At 39.6% G+C, this 23,120-nt stretch overlaps 1 protein-coding gene across 6 annotated transcripts in view; it reads right to left on the minus strand.

Moving 5' to 3' along the window:
- Positions 1–1,899: 1,899 nt before the first annotated feature.
- Positions 1,900–23,120, minus strand: part of CYSLTR2 (cysteinyl leukotriene receptor 2) — a 114,280-nt gene continuing 93,059 nt past the window's right edge. For all 6 annotated transcript variants that reach the window (XM_069063660.1, XM_069063657.1, XM_069063658.1 and 3 more), the window contains 2 exons: positions 9,716–9,860; positions 1,900–7,054 (listed from right to left, as the gene is read on the minus strand). In XM_069063660.1, the coding sequence (XP_068919761.1) occupies positions 6,029–7,054; positions 9,716–9,754 (1,065 nt within the window). In that variant the 5' untranslated portion in view covers positions 9,755–9,860 and the 3' untranslated portion in view covers positions 1,900–6,028. The remainder of the gene's footprint in view (positions 7,055–9,715; positions 9,861–23,120) is intronic.

The following is a 23,120-nucleotide window of genomic DNA, read 5'->3' on the forward strand; positions in this document are numbered from 1 at the left end:
TGAAGAGGAGATACAAGACTTGAACCTCGGTCCTCTGCCTCCAGGTGGCACAAAAGACCCAGTGCTCTTTGCGTTGTACCAGTGCTGCCTCCCCATCAATGCGTTAGTTCTGTACAACTCAGCTGCAATTGGGTCCCCTTTTGTCATATGAACCCCACCAGGTGAGGGGAATGGTGCTGGTAGACACAGCAGGGCAAAGTGGAGGAAAAAGACCCAGCCAGTGCTGCCTGGAAGTGAACATAAACTGGCGTGTTGGATCAGTTCATGCGAGGTCAAGGATACCCCCATTTAGATACCATTGCCCTGAGCTAACTCAGTCAGACCCTTCTAGAATTGATCAGTCAGCTAGGTGGCTCAGTGAATAGAGCACAGGCCCTGGAGTCAGGAGGACCTGAGTTCAAATCTGGCTTCAGATACTTAACACATGCTAGCTGTGTGACCTTGGGCAAGTCACTTAACCCTAATTGCCCTGCCCTCCCCCCTCCAAAACAAAATAGAATTGATTAGTTAGAACCACTTTGTTACAAGTCAGGATCTGCTTAAAATCTGGAACAAGCAGATCCGGTACCCAGTCCCCTTCCCAGTCTTAGCTACACAACTTAACAGTTGGCAGCTTCCTTGAGGAGCATGTTGTTGAAGGCCTCCAGGAAGGTTTTGTGCTGCCCTAGCAGGAGCCCATCTTCCTTGAAATACAGAGTGGCTTGTCTAGAGCACCTGTCCAAAAGACAATCCACATTCTGCCGGGCATATTTGAATTTCTAGGCAGGGGTTCTGAACTTTTGTGTGTGTTTGGACCTTCTGACAATCTAGTGACGCCTATGGACTCCTCCTTAGAATAATGTTATTAAATACATAATATAAAATTCATAGGATTACAAAGGAAATCAGTTATATTGAAAAAGTTATCAAAAAATTTAAAAATGAGTAAGTTTACAGACACCAGGTTAAGAACCCCTGTTCTAGGATCTTAAGTTGGTAAATGTACAGAGCTATTTGAAAAAAATCACTCTCCTGGCTAACTTGTCTCAAAAAAGCTGGGTCTAGGGGTGAGCAAAATAGATAGTCCCCTGGGGTATAGAACGCACATTGCATCCAATGTTGGACATATTTCTAGGCTACTTTTTATACTATCTAAGGCTATTTTTATATTTTCTAAGGCTATTTAAAATAATAAATGCACATATTTTAGTGCAAGAAAAATCAGATCAAGATTTAGAGTTTTAAGGAACCTCAGAGCTCAACTGATTCAACTCCCTCATCTAAACAGATGAGAAGACTGATTTCCAGAGAGATTAGGTAATTACCCCAAGGTTAAAGGTAACATGTGGCAGCTGTGGGATTCAAATCTGGGACCCTGGCTCCAAAGCCAGAAATCATTCCAGTTTCCTTTTCTGTCTCTACTTGACACAGGCCTTTTCATTTTGCGATGAATCAAGTCACACATAATATAGTGAAGGGTTAAAGATTCTGATGGATGGTAGCATTCAGTAGTACAGACAGGATACAATCGCCAACCCTTGCCTTGCTTGTTTTTCACAGCTTTGATGGTGGATCTGAGCTAGGATTGATACTGGTCTTAGAAGGGCTAAGTTTCCTCTCTCAGTCTACCTCCCAGGACTTAAAAGAAACCAATCACATTTTCCTAAGCCTCCTGATTAAGCGGCTCTTACAGAAGTGTGGCATTTTTTGAACTCAGATCAACTTTTCAGCAGAGCCACTGAGAACTCCTCCTTGTTTCTGTGTTGGGTCTTGACACATTGTTGATACCTGTTGCTGTGATGCAGAAGGGAAGGGCTGTATCTTCTTGCCTTGGGAGGCTCTGGTGGGTTGAGGTCAGCATGGGCTAACCAGAGTAATGAATTGAACACTATTGAAGCCAGGAGGGGAAAGGCAGGAATAGATACTTTTAATAGAGACTCATAGTTTTTAAAAACAAACAGTGCAGCTTTCAAGCCAATTCTATAGCCTTCACAATATCTTCTGATGGGAACATTAAGGAAAAATTCAAGACTAAAAATAACAAAGATTTAAACTAAAACAGCTTTTTATTTATTGAAAATAAATATAGCATGTATACTGTATTATACATAAGGAACTAAAAAGATTTCCTAGAGTGTTCAGAGGTTCCAGGGGACAGGATTGTCTCACATGCACCATTAGATTGGGAGCTCCTTGAGGGCAGATACTGTCTTTTTCCTCTTTTTGTATCCCCAGCTCTTGGCACAGTGCCTGACCTGGCACATAGCAAGCATTTCATGAGGCTTTATTGACTGACCACCATACACACGCACACACCGAGACAATCCCTTGGTTACAAATTTGAATATGTTATGAAAATGCCTATTCCAACTTAGAGTAAGATGCCAAAAAGTGACATAAAGGGAAAGGAAACCAGGCTCCATGACTGTGGCGACTGGATTAATGGGAAATTACTCTGGGCACACTCTTTTTACAGGCAAATAAAAAAATCGCCCAAATGATACAGAAGGATGGCCAGTTGAGATAACAGCAGCAGCTCATCATTCTTTAAGTCCTTCCTTAAATATCCGCTGGAAATGCCCAGTGGTTTAATCAAACATGGTGCTAGGTTCTGAATATGGGATGTCCAAGTGCTGCTCCTTTGTACATCTTTGCTCCTCTTTCTGCCACCAACACAGTCTAGGGATATGTCTTTAATGGCAAAGAAATAAACTACTGATCATTCTGACACTAGCAAGATAGTGCCAAAGAACTTGCAAAATGGCCCATTGCAGAACCGAGCTCAGATAATAACTAGTGCTCAGTTTTGTGGTGTTAAAGACTCAATTGTGTATGTAATTTTGGAAATCCTTCCAAATATTTTCAAACTCGTAACTAAAATTTAGCATATGGATATTTGATATTTTTGTCATTTTGCTCATTGGAAGTTGCAAAAGAAGACTTTGAATAACAGGTGCTTCCCCCACCCCCTCACCAAGAGTCAAATTTGGTTTTAAGTGCCAGGAATGATGCTGTAGGGAGAAAAGAGGAAACATTAGGGAAATGTATTCATGATTACAATTTTTCTGAACATAGGATGTTAAATATGATGGAGAGAGGGAAAGGACTTCAGATATCATTGAGTCCAATCCCTTCATTTTACAGATTTGAGGAAACGAAGACCTATAGAAAATAAATGACTGGTCCAAGGTGATACTGATAGTAAGTGGCCGAGTCTGAATCTGAAGCCATGTTGTCTAACTCCAATCCATACACTTTCCCCCGTACCATACTGTCTCACAAGAAAGTGGCCTGAGGAAATCAGAGCCCAGAAAGACAGAATGAGTTTTAGGTAGTAATTTATAGAGCCAGGATTTGCACCTGGCCTCTGACTCCAACTCCAGTACTCCATATAATAACTAGCAGTTATATATGTAGCATAATAAGTAACATTCTACAATTCATAAATTCTTCACAAATATTACCTCATTTTATTCTCACCTACCTGAGAGGTAGGTGTTATTATTATCTTTATTTTACAGAAGAGGAAACTGAAGCAGACAGAGGTTAAGTGACTCATCCAGAGCCACACAGCTAGTAAGTATGTAAGTCTAAATTTGAACTGAGGTCTTCCTGACTCCAAGTCCAGAACTCTATCCACTGTGCTATATAGTTGTCTGTTACTCCTACTGCCCCAGGCAGGCTTAATTAAATTGAATTGAGAAAATTTTTATTGAATATCATAATCTAATGAGTATAGAACTTTAGAGCTGAGAAGGACCTTATTTTACATACAAGGAATTTAAGAACTAGAGAGAGGTTAAGTAACTTACACAGCTAGTTAACCACAGAGTTGGGGCTTAAAAGCCCTCTTGCTAGTACCCTTTCCTAATAAAATTTAAATAAAACTAAAACTGTGATTTTAATGTAAGTAGCCACTCACATTTAAGCTGTCTTCTGTCCATTTGCATATGGACATTTCTCTGAAAATGTCAAGTTCGTATCTAGCATAACAGGAGAAATTCCCCTTGATAGGAGCATTTATCTGTTAACAGACAAACCAGTTCTTCCTCAAAGTACACTGAAATACCCCCCTTTGAAAGAGGTCTTCTGAAACATAAGAACTTGGCTTTGAATCATTATAAAAGCAGACAAAGACAGCTGGAGTTAGTTTCTACCTGGGAAGGAATTGTTTACTCCGTTTATCTGAAAGCCTTTTTATAGGGCCCCTGTAAAGAATGGGACTGAAGAATCTGAGCTGGAAGGCACCAAAGTATTCCCCCTTTCTAACACATCAAGAAAACTAGAGTCAAAGGGGTTAACTGACCGCTCAATGATAACAACAGCTGATATTATATGGCGTTTTTAAGGTCTGCAAAGCTCTTCATATACAAGACTCATTTGAGCCTCAAAACTCTGAGGTAGCTAGGAGAGGCTGTTGAATTTCCATCTCACAGATGGAAAATCCAAAATTCAAAAGGGTCGTGTCCCCTATCCACAGTCACATCACTAGCAAGTACTAGAAATAAAACTTGAATTCAGGTATCAATTTGAATTTCATCCCACTGGCTTCCTCTAAGGTCTCCAAGCTAGGGGCTGTGGTCCAAGGGCTAAGATCCAAGCCAAAGTCTCCCTATTCCAAGTCCAGTGTTCTTTCCACGACACCGTAAAGTATAATCAATAAGCCTGGTGGTTTTAAATAGCTCTCAGAGTCTCTCTGAAATCTGACAGGTCTGATTGGCCTATTTGTCACAGAGGCCCAGATATGGATATACAAATAGTCCAATACCAAGTGTGTACTTGTGCATGTTATAAACATATAATAGAGCCATAACTAGTAGAGCAAATACTAATAATTAATAATAGCTGACATTTTAAAGTTTGCAAAGCACTTTACATATATTTTCTCATTTAATCCGGATCTTAGTACAGCATCTGGCACATAGTAAGCACTTAGTGTTGCTGTTCAGTCATGTCCAGCTCTTTGTGACCCTGTTTGGGGTTTCCTTGGTAAAGATGCTGGAGTGGTTTGTCATTTCTTCTCCAGCTTCTTTTACAGATGAGGAAACTGAAGCAGGGTCACACGGCTAGTAAGTGTCTGAGGCCAGATGTGAACTCAGGTCTTCCTGACCCCAGGCCCAGAGCTCTACCCACAGCGCCATCTAGCTGCCCAGGAAACCTGCTTCATACCTCTAATTGTTAGCACTTAATAAATGTTTGTTAATTTATTTTTAAAAAATTGCTTGTTAACTTCCTCAAAACAGACCATGAGGTGCTGCTATCATTACCCATTTTACAGATGGGGAAACTTAGGCTGTTAGAGGTTAAGATTCTTGCCCAGGGTCACAAAGCTAGTGAGTGTCTGAGACAAGAATAGAATTCAATTCTTCCTGACTTTAAGTACAACTCTCTCTATGGATTTGTCCCAGGGCACCAATATCTAAAAGTTGACAACCCTCCTCTCTACTTTTAGGAGGTGGACCTGCTTCTTTCCCAACATTTCACCTAACAATCCTTTGCAGGTTATTCTGGGGCCATGACCTTCAGAGTCCCATTCCTGTGGCGCCGTTCTCCCAGGGCTCACCTTCTTTCTAACCCCTGTGGTCAAGAGGGCTGAACCACCTTTGCTGACATGACTGCACCCACAATGCCATCCACACCAATGTTGCATCCCATTCATCCTACAACTGTCTTCTTAAAAGGGTTTGTTGGTTTTTTTTTTTTTTTTACATCACAGTAATTTCTGGATATACCCTCCACTCCCCATTCCCTCTCCAATGAGCTTTCCTTTTTATTAAAGGGGAAAGAAAAAAACATTAGCTTTCACCAACCATTTTTACCCCAGGTAAAAATATCTTTCTCCCAAATTATTTCTGCCAAATTACTCTTTCAGATTTGACCACTTAGAGCGTGCCTCAAGGACATGTTTTTAAATGCTACAAAAAAACAAATCATAGTCAATATGCATGGTTTTTTTGTTGTCAGTGTGATGGCATAAATGCAAGGTAGTATGGGAAATGTGTACAGAATAATGACAAGCATAGGAAAAATATTTTCTAAAAAAAACTTCTTACTCATGTGTTGTTTGTTTAACCATGTACAAATAGGACCGGTGCATTTTTTTCTGGGAACATACCCTTTTGAATACCGCTCTTAGTCTCTGTTTAAAATTTTCTCCAGCAAAATAGTAGAGCAAAGGATCAAGGCAGCTGTTAGACGCGGCCAAGGCCATGGTGATGATGACGGCCTTGTGCAGCTGGTCATTGCACTTGCCCTCCCTCCACTGCATTAGGTGAAGCGTTCTCAGTACGTGATAGGGCAGAAAACACAGCACGAAGAGAATCAGGGCAACGGTAACTGTGACCAGAGCCTTCTTGTGAGAGATTCGGGCTGGAGTCTTTGGAACCTTGACCTTTAGCAGGGTCTTGATAATCAGCAGATAGCAGATGGTCAAAGTGAAGAAGGGCAGGATAAAGCCCACTGCCATCACCACGTGATTCAGGATCCTCAGCCTGGTGATCTTGCTAGGGTTTAATTCTAAGCAGGTGGCCCGCTTTCCATTATTAGAGGCTCCGCTGCTCAGGAGGAGGGCAGAGGGGGCCATGATGAAGACCCAGATGGCCACACACAGGCCCCAGGCAGTCCTGAGGCTGGTCACATGCAGGAGCCTGAAGGGACACACAGTAGCCAGGAAACGGACTATGCTCAACGCGGTCAGAAAGTAAACACTGATGTACATGTTGACGTAGAAGGAATAGGACATAATCCTGCAGGACGTATCTCCAAACACCCAGTGAGAACCTCGCAGGTAATAGTCTGCTCTGAAGGGCAGTGTGCACACAAACAGGAAGTCTGAGATAGCCAAGTTCAGCATGAACACATTCACCGATTGGAACTTTTTAGAAGGTTGCAGGAAAATGAATATGGAAAAGCCATTTCCCAAGACCCCAACGACAAATACGACCAGGTAGACTCCAGGATAAAAAGTCCTCTTGAAGGTATCCATAGTGCAGTTCTCCCTGGCACTCCTGAAGCTGCCATTTGGTTCCATCATTACTGTGGCGACTGGCAGCATAGAGAAGAGAGGTTTGCCGGACTAAAAAATAGAAATGGAGGTCAACTTGTCTGTTGTATGTTATCTACTCTGCAGGAAACCCAAATCATCTTCCCACGATTTAAGTAGATAAGAGAAAACCACAGTGTTCACTGGTGAATGGCTGACACTCAAATGGTTAGATTGGCATCCTTTCATGAAAGGAGCCAGCTCTGAGACAAAGCAGGCGGGCCCAGAGACCCAGATTGTCTGCAATTTGACAAGAACATGAATTAATCATGGTCTATTCCATATTCGTTCTCCTATTTCTTTTCTAATTCCATCCCTTTCCTCTTCTCTTCTTATAACTTTAGAGCTTGTGTTACAAGTTGAAAGTTCTCAGAATAAAGCTTTGAGTTTTTTGGAAGAAAGGTATAATACTGAAGAAAAAATAATAATGACTCTGACCTTTCTCTCTGTAGGGAAGAGGGGGTTCATGCTGAAGAAGGTAGGTCAAAATTACAAAAAAAATTTCCAAAAACTATAATCCCAACATGCCATGGGATTGGCTGCTATCTTAAATATATCCTTGGCTAACGTTTTCAACTTGTCTTGAAGGAGAGGGTTTTTTTCTCCCTGTGTGAATGTGTTTCTAATTTAATAATGGAAAATAATAATAATAACAATAGCTAACATTCAAATAGCATTTACTATGTGCCAAGTCAGGCACTTTGCTAAATACTTTACAATCTGATCCTCAAAACAACCCTGTGAGGTAGGTGCTTATTAATGTCATCTTCATTTTACAGATGAGGAAACTGAGGTAAACAGGGTTAAGTGCTTTGCCCAGGGTCACACAGCTTGGAAGGGTGTGAGGTCAGATTTAAACTCAGAAATAAAGTAGTGAGTCTATTTTGTGGGTACATAACCACTCTGTAAAATGAAGGGCACCTCTCCCAGAGGCACAGCAGGCAGCAGGTCCTTGTGGACAGAGTTGGACTCAAGCCCCCCTCAGACTCTTACTGGCTGCTAAGTCACTCTGGGCAGCTGGATCCCGCAACACAAGAAGTTGCTTAAGTGTGTGCTGAATGGCATCTGACTGATGGTCTCTGGTCACCAGTCCTCTATACATATTCATAATGATGATGACTATTATCTTTAAAACTAGCATTCATATAACTGTAAGGTTCGCAATGTACTTTATCTCATTTGATCCTCACAGCTACTCAGGGAAGTCAGTGCTATTATTATCCCCATTTTATAGGTGAGGAAACTGAGGCAGAGATTAAGCAACTTGCCCAGGGTCACACAGCCAAGCATGTGACTGAGACAGGACTGGAACTCAGATCTTCAAGGTTCCAAGTCCAGCAATTGTCCACTGGCCTGCCAATAGTGAGCCATGGCTGCTTTTGTAGCCTGCTGTTAGAGTGCATGGTTTCTTTTTCTTTTTTTTTTTTGGAGGACGGAAGGCAGGGCAATTGGGGTTAAGTGACTTGCCCAAGGTCACATGGCTAGTAAGTGTAAGTGTCTGATGCTGCATTTGAACTCAGGTCCTCCTGACTCTGGGCCAGTGCTCTATTCACTGCACATCTAGCCACCCCTAGAGTGCACGTTTTTTAAGAGCACAATTTGTCTTGCTTTGGTATGTGAGTTACAAGATCATTTAGGTTCAAATCCCAGATTTACTGTTTCACTTCAAGCTTGTAACCTTCAAGAGGTTGCTTTGTTCTGTGAGTCTCAGTTTCTACATCTGTAAAATGGGGGACTTAATGCTTTAAGGGAAGGCAAACAATATTTACATAGCATTTACTAAGTCCCAGGCATTGTGCTAATCACCTTTTACAATGACTGTAATCAATCCTCACAACAACCCTTGGAGGTACATGCTGTTATTATCACCCTCATTTTATGGATGAGGAAACTGAGTCAAACAGGCTAAGTGACTCGTCCAGGGTCCCACAGCTAGTAAGTGTCTGAGGCTGGATTTGAACTCTGGTCTTTTTGACTGCAGAGCCAGTGTTCTGTCCTCTGCACCACCAGCTTCCTTTCCCTACCTACCTTTCAGGTTTGTTGTGAGGAAAAGAGCTTTTTCTAAAGCATTAAAGTGCAATAGAGTGAACCATGAGGCAGCTAGGAGGCCTAACAGATAGGTTGCCGGTCTTGGATTTGAGAAGAAATGGCCTCTACTCCTGCCCCAGATACTTGTGTGGGATCCTGAGCAAATCCTTTCATCTCTCTCAGTCTCTGTTTCCTCATCTGTAAAATGAGGATAGTGATTGCATCCATCTCACAGAGAGTCCCGAGGTTCAAATGAAACAGCATGAAAAGTGCATCAAGCCATGGTTGTTGTCGCCATTATTGGGGAGCAGCACGGCAGAGGGACAGAAAGCTGGCCTCCGGTCCAGTACCAGTGTCTGACCTACGCTGCCTGTGTTTAACCTCTCAGGGCTGTGAACAACACTCTTAAGACTAAGCTACAGGGATGGTGCCAGCCTGCACTGGAAAAAAGATGTTTCCTCACCAGGAAGTTCTTTCCTTCTATCCATGAAACCGCATTTCCAGTCCTTATCCCAGACATCATTGTTACCAGGATGATAATCTCATAGCTCCTCTCTCTACCCTTTGGCTGGCATCTGAGCTGGCTCTCACCTTGTGCTGCTGACACCAGATGGTTTCTCAAGTCCAATTGGATAGATACACACCAGTATCTAAAAATACACTCACCATCCTGGATCTTGTCTGGAAATTTTCATGAGAAGTCATAACAAGAGCATATGGGGAAATTAGTCCTCTGATTATTGCTGAATTTTCTAAGTGAACATCTATAACTTCTGCAGCTGAGGAAAACTCATCAGAATGTGTGATATGCCTGTGAGAGACAAAGACAAGTTTTGCAGGCTCAGTTCAATTCCATTTAACAAATACTTGTAAAAGATCTGTTCCATAGGAGTACCAATCTATGTACTGAGGGAGAAACAAAGTTATTGGGGGGTTTTAAGGTTTAAAACTTGCTCTAAATAACCTTACAGTCTGATAGAAAGCATAAGACTTGTGCACAAATAAATATGAAACTGATTATGAATGCTCAAATAGCTCAAGACCACTAATGCTCAGGTGTAGTGGTATGTACCTGTAATCCTTCTACCAGGGAGGCTGAGATTGGTGGACTTCTTGAGTTCAGGAGTTCTGAGCTGCAGTGGGCTAAGCTGAGCAGGTGTCTGTACAAAGTCTAGCACCAAATGAGACCCTGGAAGCCGGTATGGGGGAAGCATTAGTCTATCTAAGGAAGGGTAAATTAGCTCAGGTCAGAAACAGAGGACTACTAAGTTCCTGCGCTGATCTGCAATGGGATTGCTTTCATGTTACTTGGGCAAGACATGAAGACCCAGTCGAGAGATAGAAAGAGAAAGACAGAGACAGAGACACAGAGAGACAGAAAGAGACAGAGACAGAGACACAGAGAGGCAGAGACAGAGAGAGAAAAAGACAGAGCCAGACAGAGACAGAGAGAGGCAGAAAGAGGGAAGGAAGGAAGGAGGAGAGAGATAGAGACAGAGAGAGCACACACTACTGACTAGTGTTGAGAATCAAGGGAGATAATATGGAAGAGGTAGTAGCAAGGGCCCTGAAAGATGGATAATTCAAAACTTCTGTAATGCTTCAAATTTCATAGATTCTCAAGTGAAGTAAGTCTCAATTCTGTGACATACTTTTTAAGGAGCCTCTGCTTTTACTGATAATTCTGAATCCACCCAAGCATAGGTACCTGTCCTATTTCAGATGAGCCCTGACTTCTCTAACACATCGGGCTACAAAAGGAAATGCATTTCTTTCAGCTGAATCTTTAGTAATGTTACATAAAGTGATTTGGCTCCACAATTAAATAAAAGCTTCTCCATCAATTAGGAGAGTTCAAAGAGGAAGAACACATACTTTGTAACAAATTTTCCTTTTCAACTGCTTCTCTGCCTGTTAATTAGTTAATAATACTGGAAAAGCTTTTGAGCTGTCCCCTTGTCTTTGGTTTTGCTCAAATATATATATATATATATATATATATATATATATATATATAGTGATCTTTGGATTCAGGCAAAGGATGTATATAATTCATTAGATGCAAAAATATATGATCACTCGAATCCTGGTCAAACTTGGCAGGGGAGAGGACAAAAAGCTACTTTTTATACTTCCAAGGATCTGAGGGTACTTTGTCCAGCAGTGCAGATCAAAGTCCATCCATGATTGAACATCCTGTGAGATTCTTGTCCTCTAGCAGGATGGGACAGAAAAGACACTGTCATGGGGACCTTTTCCCAGGTGTGGATAGTAATGGAGCATGATGTCCATCTTTATTTTAGATTATACAGTTCAGCCGACATCCATTAAGTCGTTTTTCTTGCATGGTTCTTTACTTACAATGTTTTGCCAATTACTCATGCTCCTTAAGAATTTCTCCATTGCCTTTTGAGTGACCTATAGATTTAGTTCCTTGGAAATGTTTAGTGTTCTATGACTCACAGTCTTAGAGCATCAGTGGAAGAATATTGGTTAAAAAAGAGGGACCTTTATTTCAGAGAGAAGTTTGGGGTCATTAAAACTACACAGCTTTCCAAAGACACCCCAACCCACTTTTCCCCCTTCTATTCATTCCTTAGTACAAATCAATGTCCATTGACAATATCTGTTAAAGATGCGTGTATTGATGGACCATCTCTGTGCGTTGCCCATCCAACTGCATATCCTAGTCTGGCTAATGGATAAAAGTCTTCTGCAGAAGGTGGTATTTGAGCTGAGTCCTATAGGAAACCTAGAATTCTAGTAGTCATAAGTGAAAAGAGAGGGCATTCTAAGCATGGGGGATAGCTTGTACAAATGCACAAAATTGGGAGACAGTGTCAGGTGTGAGGAGAAGTAAAGTGGACCATTACAGCTGGATTGTAGAGTGGACAGAGGGTAGCAATGTGTAAGAAGTTTGGATAAGTGGGAAGAGGAGGCCTAATCATGGGAGGCTTCATGGAGAAAATGGTGGGGTTTGAATGACAAGGCTTTCAATAGGTGGAAATATAGAAGGAGTACATTCTAGGCATGGGCAATCTCCACCATGATAGTATGAAAAAAGAAGAAAACAGTATGGATTTGTGGAACATTAGAAGGTCAAAAGCAGAGCAATGTGAAATAAGTCTGGAAAAATGGGTTGGAGCCAGAGAGTAGTATTGAATACCAGTCTAAAGAATTTTTTTTCTCCTATACAATGAGGAGTCATAGAAAGTTGTTTTTGTTTATTTGTTTTTTACACCTGATACCTAGCTTTTCATTAGCAAGATTATTCTGTCAGTTATAGGAAGGAGAGATTAGAGATGAGGGTGATTGGAAGCAGGTGTAATAATTAGGAGACCATTAATGTAGTCCAGGTGAAAGGTCACAGGTAACTAAACTAGGACGTTAGTTCTGTGAATGGAAAAGGTCTCAAAGATAGTGTGGAGGTGGAATAGATGGAAGTAGGGATGGAAGCCAGATTTTAAGCTGACCAGTAAGTGGGTGGTAAGGAAATAAAAGCAATGGGACTGGGGGATTCTTTCCAGAATTTTAAAAGCTATAGAATGGCAGCCTGAGAAGCTTAAGACAGGTAACAAGGCCAAGGGAAATGTTTTTGTTTTGTTTTAAGATAGAGGAAACCTAACAATGCTCATGTAGTGGGAATCTGAACCCTTGCCAACTGTCCAGGGACAAGGTTGACCCTCCCTCTGCTAGTGCTTTCTTAAAGCATCACCAGGATAATTTTTAAGACCTTGCCAAGCTACCCTACAAGAAGAAAATGGAACAGTAAATGGAAAGAGAACTTGAGAAGCCTTTGGTACCTTAAATCATCAATGAGAATTACTGGTTTGGATAAAAGGTTATACCTCCCAGATACTGGGTGAGAGAGAAAGGAAGTGTATTCAATGTGGCATCGCAAAGAATGGGAAATGAAACTTCAGCCCAGGTAGTCAAGGTAGTTCCTTCAGCACCTGAGAAGTCCTTTGTTAGTAGGGTGGGACCCAGCATGAAAGAAAAGATGAAATTAAAAGCCCAGAGCAGTCTGGCCCTGGGCATGAAGGAGGTAAAAAGAACTATGACTGCTAGTAGGGATTCCAGGTAATCTTTCCAAGCTTCATCTGTTCAAGAGCTGCCAGTCTCCTAGAGGAGAAACGTCAACAACCAGAAAGCATCTGTAGAATGATTACTGTGCTTCTGGGAAAGGCACAGGTGGACAATGGCAAACAAAGTATTGGACTATCTTCAAACAGAGCCAAACAGCAGAAAACAGTGAAGCAATTCAATTCAAGAAGCATTTATTAAATCAATCAGTAAGCATTTATTAAGCACCTATGTGTCATGCAAGAATTAAGGACACCAATAGTAACAAAGACCATGGTACTGTCTTGGACAAGGGGCAATTGTAGTCATAGCAGGATGAGCCAAAAAAGTTTTCAGTCATTTCAGTCATGTCTGATGTTTTCTTGGCAAAGATACCAGTAGTTTGCCATTCGAAGAACTAACTTCCTACTTTAGTTACCTGTGACTTTTCACCTATACTACATTAATAGTCTCCTAATTATTACACCTGCTTCCAATCACCCTCACCTCTAATCTCTCCTACCTATAACTGACAGAATAATCTTGCTAATGTAATTTGCCACACACAGACACACATACACACATAAATTCCACATGAAATCCTGGCTTTCTATACCCATGGAGAAACAAAAGCAAGGTCATTTGTAACACTTGATACCCAGCTTATTTTACAGAGGCAAACAGGGTTAAGTGACTTGCCCAGGGTCACATGGCTCGTGAGGCCAGGTCTTCCTGACTCCAGGCCTGGCACTCTATTCACTTTACCACCTAGCTGCCTCTTATAGGCAGAGGAGCTAGCAAAGAAGGAAAGATTAGATAAGAGACAGAGGGAACAATTGATGAAATGAAGACAAAGACGCAGAGCAGATGAGAGTTGGTAGAATAATGTACAAGCAGAAAATTAATCTTAGTAAGAGAGGAGGCAACATTATCTTTTGATACTAGATGGAAAAAGGAAAGTATGGATGAAGACATTCTGAGTTTTGTAGTTGCAGGAGAGGTGAGCACATGGCTTCAGTCTTCTCAGTGTAATGGGATGGAACACATCCCATGAGTCATGCATTGAACTGAACTGAGTTCCACATTTGAAGATATAAGCAAGGTTCTAGAGAACTTTCAGATGATTTAGCAATCTCTTGGGCCCTGTGATGACAGGAGAGAGCCAAGTCCAAGAGAATTGGTCACTAAGTTGAGTGACCACTCAATAGACTAAAAAGGAGGAGACAACGTCCACTCTCACTCTTCCTCATCTCTGTTACCATCTATTGAGTGTATGGAGACACTTGGAGCTTTGCTCTTGTACTTCTCGTATGCGGTGAGGAATGCAGGAAGAGAAGAGTCTTCTACAATTACACCCCTCTCAGAAAGGATGAAACTAATCCTGGCTGGCCATCTTTCATTCATTTCCCAGCTCTACTTCTCACCCTCCAGATATTACCACTGTGTCTCTGTCCCTGTGGTCCCCTTTTCCTATTGGTGAATTCCTTCTAAGGCCTCCATTTTGGGAATGGGCCCATGCAACCCACCCTTCATTCTTCTTCAAATTTTGCTTCTGGCTCTCTGGACTTTGCCAACATTCCTTAGCTACCCTTAACCCTCGAACTCCCCTGAACACTACTAGCTATCTTACCCTAGAACATCCCTCCAACCTTTCTACCCCCTTCTCCCACTGGTGAGTTCCTCGTGGTAGGGGAGGGAGGGCATGGATTCTGTCCTGGGCAAGGTTTCAGGCTGGCCATCTTTCATTCTTCTCCCAGTTCTGCTTATGACTCCTAGGACTTCATAATCATAGTACCTTCCCATCTTTGCTCTTCAGCACCCTTTTACGTGTAATATTCCTCCTTTGAATATAAGGTCCTTGAGGGTAGGGACTGTCATTCTTTTTGCATGTATTTGTGTCTTTAGTACTTAGTAAAGTGCCAGGCACATATTAAGTGCTTAATAAACATTTGTTAACTGATTGACTGCTGGAAGACATGGCCCTCAAGAGTTTCTGGGAAAGTATAGAGCCAAGTTGAAGGTAAAATGTCTCTTCAGCTGTCCCATAAAATGTTTCAAGTTCTAAGTACTGACCTCCTAGGAGAGTATAATAGGAGTTAAAAGTTACTGTGATGTGTTGTCAGTCTCTGTCAACGCATAATTATGGATCTGTGTTTTAGGCATTTCTTTTACGTGATAAAAACAAATAGCTGTCCTATACCTGTTCTATATTGAACATTGAATACATTTCTGATTTCATTTGATAAACCTTAGATATGAAATATGCCTAAGCTTTCAATAATTTTCTGTGGGGCTTCAGGATAGGAGCATAAAAAGTCAGAGACAATAAGAGAGTCTGACCCCACTCTTTAAGATGTCAGGTTCCCCTGGGAATGAACATAGTTTTTGTGAGTTCAAAGCTAGGGTACCTCTATTACATCAGTAAAACAGAAAGCAAGGTCATCTACTAATAGAGGAAAAGGATTAGGCTTGAGGGATTTGTCCAAGTCAATGTCCACTGACAATATCTGTCAAAGATGCATGTACTGATGGACCAACTCTGCTGTCTATTCAACTACACGTGTAGTCTGGATAACAGGTAAAGGTCTTCCGCAGCAGGTGGCACCTGAGCTGAGTCCTATAGGAAACCAAGAATGCCAGTGGTCATAAGTGAGACAGAGGAGAAGGTTTGGAGCAGGTGAGAATAGAGAATGTGGTAGGGAGTGGATCAGAGCTGAATAGAGGATTGCTGTGTAGCAATGAGGAGCTAGTCAACGTTAGATAGCAAGGATTTAATCAAACAAATCCCCAGTGTTCCCTGGAACATTTTTTCTACCAACCCAACTACTTACACCTTCTATAATTACATAACAGTGGGAAGGAAAGAAAGGGAAATAAGCATTTACATAGCAACTACTATGTGTCAGGACCTGTGCTAAGCCCCTGGGATACAAATACAAACAAAAAAAGAAGACCCACAATCATTCGGGAAAGAATCAGGTGTGTTCCCTAAACTAAAACAAAAATGTGAAGTGGCAAATTTTAGGAACATTTCCAACAAGCAGATTTGGGGGGAAAAAGTTACCTCAGTTAACCAGAAAAGTAACTTAACTACAACCCTCTGTTTCCCACATAGTCTTGTTCATTGAATTTTACTGTAGGGTGCTTAAGGGCAAATAACTCCACTGATTTGTCATATTTTTGTAATTTAAGTTCTTTGAAGAGTTAAGCATCCTTGCTTTCTGAGTTGTGGCTTAACAGTTGATACACAGTTCTAAAAAGAAAAGTAAAAGATGTGACATTAATCAACAATGACTTTGCCAACGTTTTCCACAAAGATGCTCACAACTGGGCCATTTCTTGGGGAAATAGGGTTTTGGGCTCTTTAATAAGGCATTATGAAAGGGTGGGTGTCATTACTACCGAGACCTGAAAGGCGGCACAGTGCAGTCTAAAGAGGGCTGAATTTGGATTCAGAAGACCCAGGATTCAAATCTCATTTCTGCTACTCGCTAGCTGTGTGACGACAGGCAGATCACAGCTTCTTTGTGATTCAGTTTCTTATTTTCAAAATTAGGGAGTTCAACTGGATGATGTCCGATATGTCTTCTACTTCTAAATCTATTCAACTCTTATACTTTGTGCATATATCTTGTGTTCTGATTCTCAAGCATCACAATATTCAGATGTGGACCCTGTCAGATTGCCCTTACACACACACAGTCACAGACACACACACACATACACAGACAGACACACACACATAAATGCCATGTGAAATCCTGGCTTTCTGTCCCCATGGAGAAACAGCAGCCAGGGTCATACATAACACCTGATACCTAGAAGAGAAAGAAAGGGGAATATCCCAGATCACCACAGCTGAGCCCCAGCTCTGTTCTTCTCTCTGTCTTATGTGCTACACGACACCTCTCTCCAGAGCTAAGCCAGCCTCAGTACAACAGTCCTGAATACCAGGTAGATGATCTAAATGTTTCCTGGTTCAAAGTCCAGTCCTTGACTCTCCTTTCTGAATGCACAGTCTCTGAAGAGCATCTTGGTCTTTGCTTACTGCAATTAGAATTGTCTGTACCTGTTCTATGTGACTTAAGTGCTTCACAGAACAAGCAGGTAACTTTAAGAGCAAGTTAAGAGTTGATTTTACTCTAATGATGTTAACAGAAATATAAGGATGGTGATTAAATTATCCTTCTATGAACAAATGAGAACTCATTTTCTTTTCCCAAAACCCACCTCTCTTCCTAACTTTTCCTATTTCTGTCCAGGGCACCTTCATTCTTCCAATTCCCTAGGTTTGTAACTTCAGAGTCGTCTTTGATGCCTTACTCTCTCACCCCAAATATCGCATCAGTTGCCAAATCTTGTCAATTCTTCTTCTGTAACACCTGTTGCATCTGTCTCATTCTCTCTCATCCTACATCCTACAGCCACAATTTTCATTCAGGAGCTTATCTCACCTGGACCATTGCAATTGTTTCCTAATTGGTCAACCTGCTTCATATTCCAATCCACCATTCACAGAGTACTTCTTGGCTTTGTTTGCTTTTTCTTTTTTTTTGCTTTTTGGAGGGCAATTGGGGTTAAGTGACTTGCCCAAAGTCACACAGCTAGTAAGTGTGTCAAGTGTCTGAGGCTGGATTTGAATTTAGGTCCTGACTCCAGGGCCAGTGCTCTAATCACTGCATCACCTAGCCACCCCCAGGAAGTACTTTTAAAGCACACCTGTGATCATGTCAAACCCCACCCACTAAATTTATCCTCTCACTTCCTATTGCTTCTAGGATCAAATATAAATTCCTCTGTTTGGCATTTAAAATCTTTCACAACCTAACCCCAAACTAAGCTTTCAAGTCTTACCATACATTATCATACATCATTTGCTTTTCATATTCTGCAGTCCAGTCAAACTGGCCTTTTTGCAAGTCTTCACAAAGGACCTTCCATCTCCCATCTCTGTGCCTTTCCATTGGTAGTCCCCAATTCTTGGAATGTACCACTCTTCACGTTCTTCTCATAGAACCCCTTGTTTCCTTCAAAGGGAAACTCAAGCATCATATAATAATGCTATTACTACTATTACTGCTGCTACTGCTTCTACTCCTCCTCTTGCTATTATTTCTACAAGCTAGATATACAAGCTCACATTTACATAGGCCTTTAAGGTTTATAAAGTGATTTATGCGTGTTATCTCACTTATATCATCTACATAAAGTATTTTCTGATCCCAGCCACACTCATACATTCCTCTCCCCTCCCACAAAAATCATATTTATTATATATGATAGGATAGAGGATAGAGATAGATAGATAGATAGTTTCTCCCAATAAAATATAAACTTCTTAAGAGCAGAAAATGTTTGATTTTTGTCTTGGTATCTCTAACATCTAACAGCATGCCAGAACTATAGTCAGTGATTAATAAATGCTTGTTGGTTGATTGAAAACTGCTCATCTCCTTTGACCATTTATTATGATATAACTTTCTGTGCATGACATTTGTGTCAGTTTCCTATTTTGGACATCAAACTTTCATCAGTGATATTTTATAAATTTATTTTCCCCATTGTATAATTTCCCTAACTCTCTATCTTCATCAATTTTATCCAAGCAAAAGTTTTTTTTTAACTTATGTAAATATAATTTCTGATCCCAAGGGAACAGGGGCCCTAAGCAGGAGTAATGATTGCAATCCAAAGGGATCAAGGGTCTTTTCTGTATAAGGACAAGAGTACAGACCAGGAGAATAGTTGACCACACATCTCCCCAGATCACACCACCTTGGAAGCATTGAAAACTTTCATAACCCTGAAACTAGTTCTGGGAACAGCACTGAAAAAAAATCCTGAAGCTTGAGACAGTGTTCCTCCCACTACCTAAAGCCAGCAACAGAATTCAACTTTAACATAAATTTCAAAATCAAGAAATAGTATTGGATAAATGAAAAAAAAAACCAACAGTAAAAAAAAAACCTGACTATAAAAAATTACTATGGTGACAGGGAAGATTAAGACACAAACTCAGAAGAACACAATTAAGTCAAAACAGCTACAAGCAAAGCCTCAAAGGGGAAAAAAATGTGAATTGTACACAAGATCAAAAAGAATTCCTGGAATAGCTAAAAAAAATTACTTTCAAAATCAGTTAAGAGCAGTAGAGGAAGAAGTAGATGAAGAAATGGAAGCAAAGGAAGAAAATTATGAATACAAACAACAGCTTGCAAAAAAACACACACAAAAATATTGAAGAAAATAATACCTTAAAAATAGAATTGGCCAAATGGGGAAAAAAAGGTACAAAAGATTACTGAAGAAAATAATTCCTTAAAAATTAGTATTGGGCAATGGAAACTAATGACTGCATGAGACATCAAGAAAAAATAAAACAAAGTCAAAAAAGCCTAGACATATTTCAAGAAATTATCCAGGAAAACTGCCCCCAATATTGCTGAACCAGAAGATAAAATATAAACTGAAAGAATCCACCAATCACCATCTAAAAGAGATCCCAAAGATAAAACTCCAGGGAATATTACAGCCAAATTCCAACGCTCCCAGGTCAAAAGGAAAATACTTCAAGCATCCAGGAAGAAACCATTCAAATACTGTAGAGCCACAGTCAGTAACACACAAGATTTAGCAGCTACAACATTAAACAAGTGGAGGGGCTAGAATATGATATTTTGGAAGGCAAAAGAACTTGAATAACACCAAGAATAACCTGCCCAGAAAAAGTGAGTAAAGTTCTTTAAGGGAAAAATATCACATTTAAAGAAATGGAGAACTTTCAAACATTCCTGATGAAAAGACCAGAGGTTAAAAGAATATTTGACTTTCCAATATAAAACTTAAGAGGAGCATAAAGAGATAAACATGAAAGAGAAATCATAAGGGACTCAATAAGGTTAAACAGTTACCTTTTTATAAGGAAGATGGTACATGTAACTTTTAAGAACCTTGTCATTGTTAGGGTGTGGGAGTGAGTCAATTAGGCTGAGATGATGTTTAAAATAATGGATCGATGAGAAAGAAGGAAGCCCAGGGAAATGGGGGAAGGGAGAATAAGAATGGGAGAATAAAAATAGGAGAAATTATCTCACATAAAAGAGGCATACAAGGAATAGTTTTTACAGTGGAAGGAAAAATGAGAATGAGGGGGTAGGTAGTGCTTGAACCTCAGTCACATCTAAATTACATCAAAAAGGGAAAAAAAATACACATACACACATATACATACTTACATACATACTCAATTGGTAATAGATATATTTTTACCCAGCAGGGAAGAGAAGAGGACAAAAGAAAGGGGAGAGAAAGGTGATAAAAGAAAGGGAAGATAAAAGAAGTCAGAATCAAAATAGATTTAAAAGGAGGAACAGGTTAAAAAAAGAGAGAATAAACAGAAGAAAATAAGATGGAGGGAAAGGCACAATTCATAATCATAACTGTGAGTGTGAATTGGATGAACTCACCCATGGAAATGGAAGTGGATAGTAGAATGGATTAGAATACAGAATCTAACAATATATTGTTTGCAAGAAACACACTTAAAACAGACATGCACACAGAGTTCAAACCAGGGGTTGGAGCAAAATTTATTATGCTTCAGCTGAAGTAAAGAAGGCAGGCATAGCATTCATGATTTCAGACTAAGCAAAAGCAAAAATAGACTCACTTTAAAAAATAATCAGGGAAATTACATCATGCTAAAAAAGGAACCCTAGATGGGGAAATAGTAGCAATACTGAACATATATGCACCAAATGGCATAACATCCAAATTCTTAAAAGAAAAGCTAAATAAATTACAAGAGGAAATAGACAATAAAACTATACTAGTAGAGGACCTCATTTTCTCCTCTCAGAGCTAAATAAATCTAACCATAAAATAAATAAGAAAGAAGTAAAAAAGATTAATAGAACCTTAGAAAAGTTTGAAGTGATAGGACTCTGGAGAAAACTTACTGGCAGGAATATACCTTTTTCTCAGCTATGTGTAGCACCTAATTGGTGCACAATAATTGATCATGTATTAGGGCATAAAAGTCTCACAACCAAATGCAGAAAAGCAGAAATATTAAATTCATACTTTTCAGACAACAATGCAATAAAATTACGTTTAATAAATGGCTATGAAGGCATAGATTAAAAGTCAATTAAGAAATTATTAAATCCTAAAAAAATAAGTAGGTCAAAGGATAAATCAAAGAAACAATCAATAATTTCATTAAAGAAAATGACAACAATGAGACAGCATACCAAAATTTGTGGGATGTAGCCAAAACAGTATTTAAGGGGAAATTTATATCTCTAAAACTATACATCAATAAAAGAGAGAAAGTGAACCATGAATTGGGCATGCAACTAAAAAAAAATTAGAAAAGAACAAATTAAACACCAAAATGGAAATCTTGAAAATCAAAGGAGAGATTAATAAAATAGAAAGTAAGAAAACCATTGAAGTAATAAAACTAGGAACTAATCTTATGAAAAAGTAATAAAATAGGTCATTGGATAATTCAATTAAAAAAATAATAAAATTACTAGTATCAAAAATGAAAAAAGCAAATGCACCACCATTGAAGATAAAATTAAGGCAACTATTAGGAGTTATTTTGACTAATTATATGCTAGTAAAAGTGACAATCTATATGAAGTGAGTGAATATTTACAAAAATATAAACTGCCCAGATTAATGGAAAAGGAAATAGAATATTTAAATAAACCTGTCTTAGAAAAAAAATTGAACAAGCCATCAAAGAGCCCCTTAAGAAAAAAGTGCCCAAGAGCAGATGGATTAACAAGTGAATTCTACCAAATATTTAAGGAACAATTAATCCCAATACTATATAAACTAATTGAAACAAACAAGTAAAGAAGGAATCCTACCAAATTACTTTTATGACACAAATATGGTGTTGATACTTAAACCAGAGAGAGCAAAAACAGAGAAAGAAAACTATAGAATGATCTTCCTTCCTTCCTTCCTTCCTTTATTTCTTTCTTGCTTGCTTTTTTTCTTTCTTGCTTGCTTTCTTTTGCTTTTTGGAGGGCAATTGGAATTAAGTGACTTGCCCAAGGTCACATGGCTAGTTAAGTGTCAAGTGTGTGAGGCCAGATTTGAACTCAGGTTCTCCCGACTCCAGGGCTGGTGCTCTATTCGCTGTGCCATATAGCTGCCCCTAGACTGATTTCTTTAATGAATATTGATGCAAAATATTAAATAAAATACTAACAACAAAGGAGATTATAGCAATATATCTAAAAGGTCATATGCTATAAACAGGTGGGATTTATACCAGGAATGCAGGGCTGGTTCAGTATTAGGAAAACTATAAGCATAACTGACTGTTTCAATAACAAAACAACAAAAATCACACAGTTATATCAATATATGTAGACAAAGCCTTTGAAAAATGCAGTAACAATTATTATTAAAAACACTATAAATCAATGGAGCCTTGCTTAAAATGATAAATAGTATCTATCTAAATCCAAGAGCAAGCATTATCTGTAAAAGGGATAATTTTGAAGCCTTCCCAATAATATCACGGGTGAAGCAAGGATGTCCATTATTACCACTGTTATTCAATATTGTACTAGAAATACTAGCTATAGAAATAAGACAAGAATAAGAAATTGAAGGAATAAAAATAAGCAACAAGGAAACAAAACTATTATTCTTTGCAAATAATATGATGGGGGTGGCTAGGTGGCGCAGTGAATAGAGCACCAGCTCTGGAATCAGGAGGACCTGAGTTCAAATCCGACCTCAGACACTTAACACTTACTAGCCGTGTGACCTTGGGCACGTCATTTAACTCCCATTGCCCTGCCTTCCCCCTTCAAAAAAAACAAAAACAAAAACAAATAATATGATGACATACTTAGAGTCAGCTAAAGAATCAGCTAAAAAACTAGTTGAAACAATTAACAATAGCAAATTTGCTGGATATAAGATAAACTTACATAAGTCATCAGCATTTCTGTACACTACCAACAAAATCCAGCAGCAA

Source organism: Petaurus breviceps, unplaced genomic scaffold, assembly GCF_028583685.1.
Source record: "Petaurus breviceps papuanus isolate PSGF00001 unplaced genomic scaffold, PetGlider_PUasm1.0 90594, whole genome shotgun sequence".
Taxonomy (NCBI): domain Eukaryota; kingdom Metazoa; phylum Chordata; class Mammalia; order Diprotodontia; family Petauridae; genus Petaurus; species Petaurus breviceps.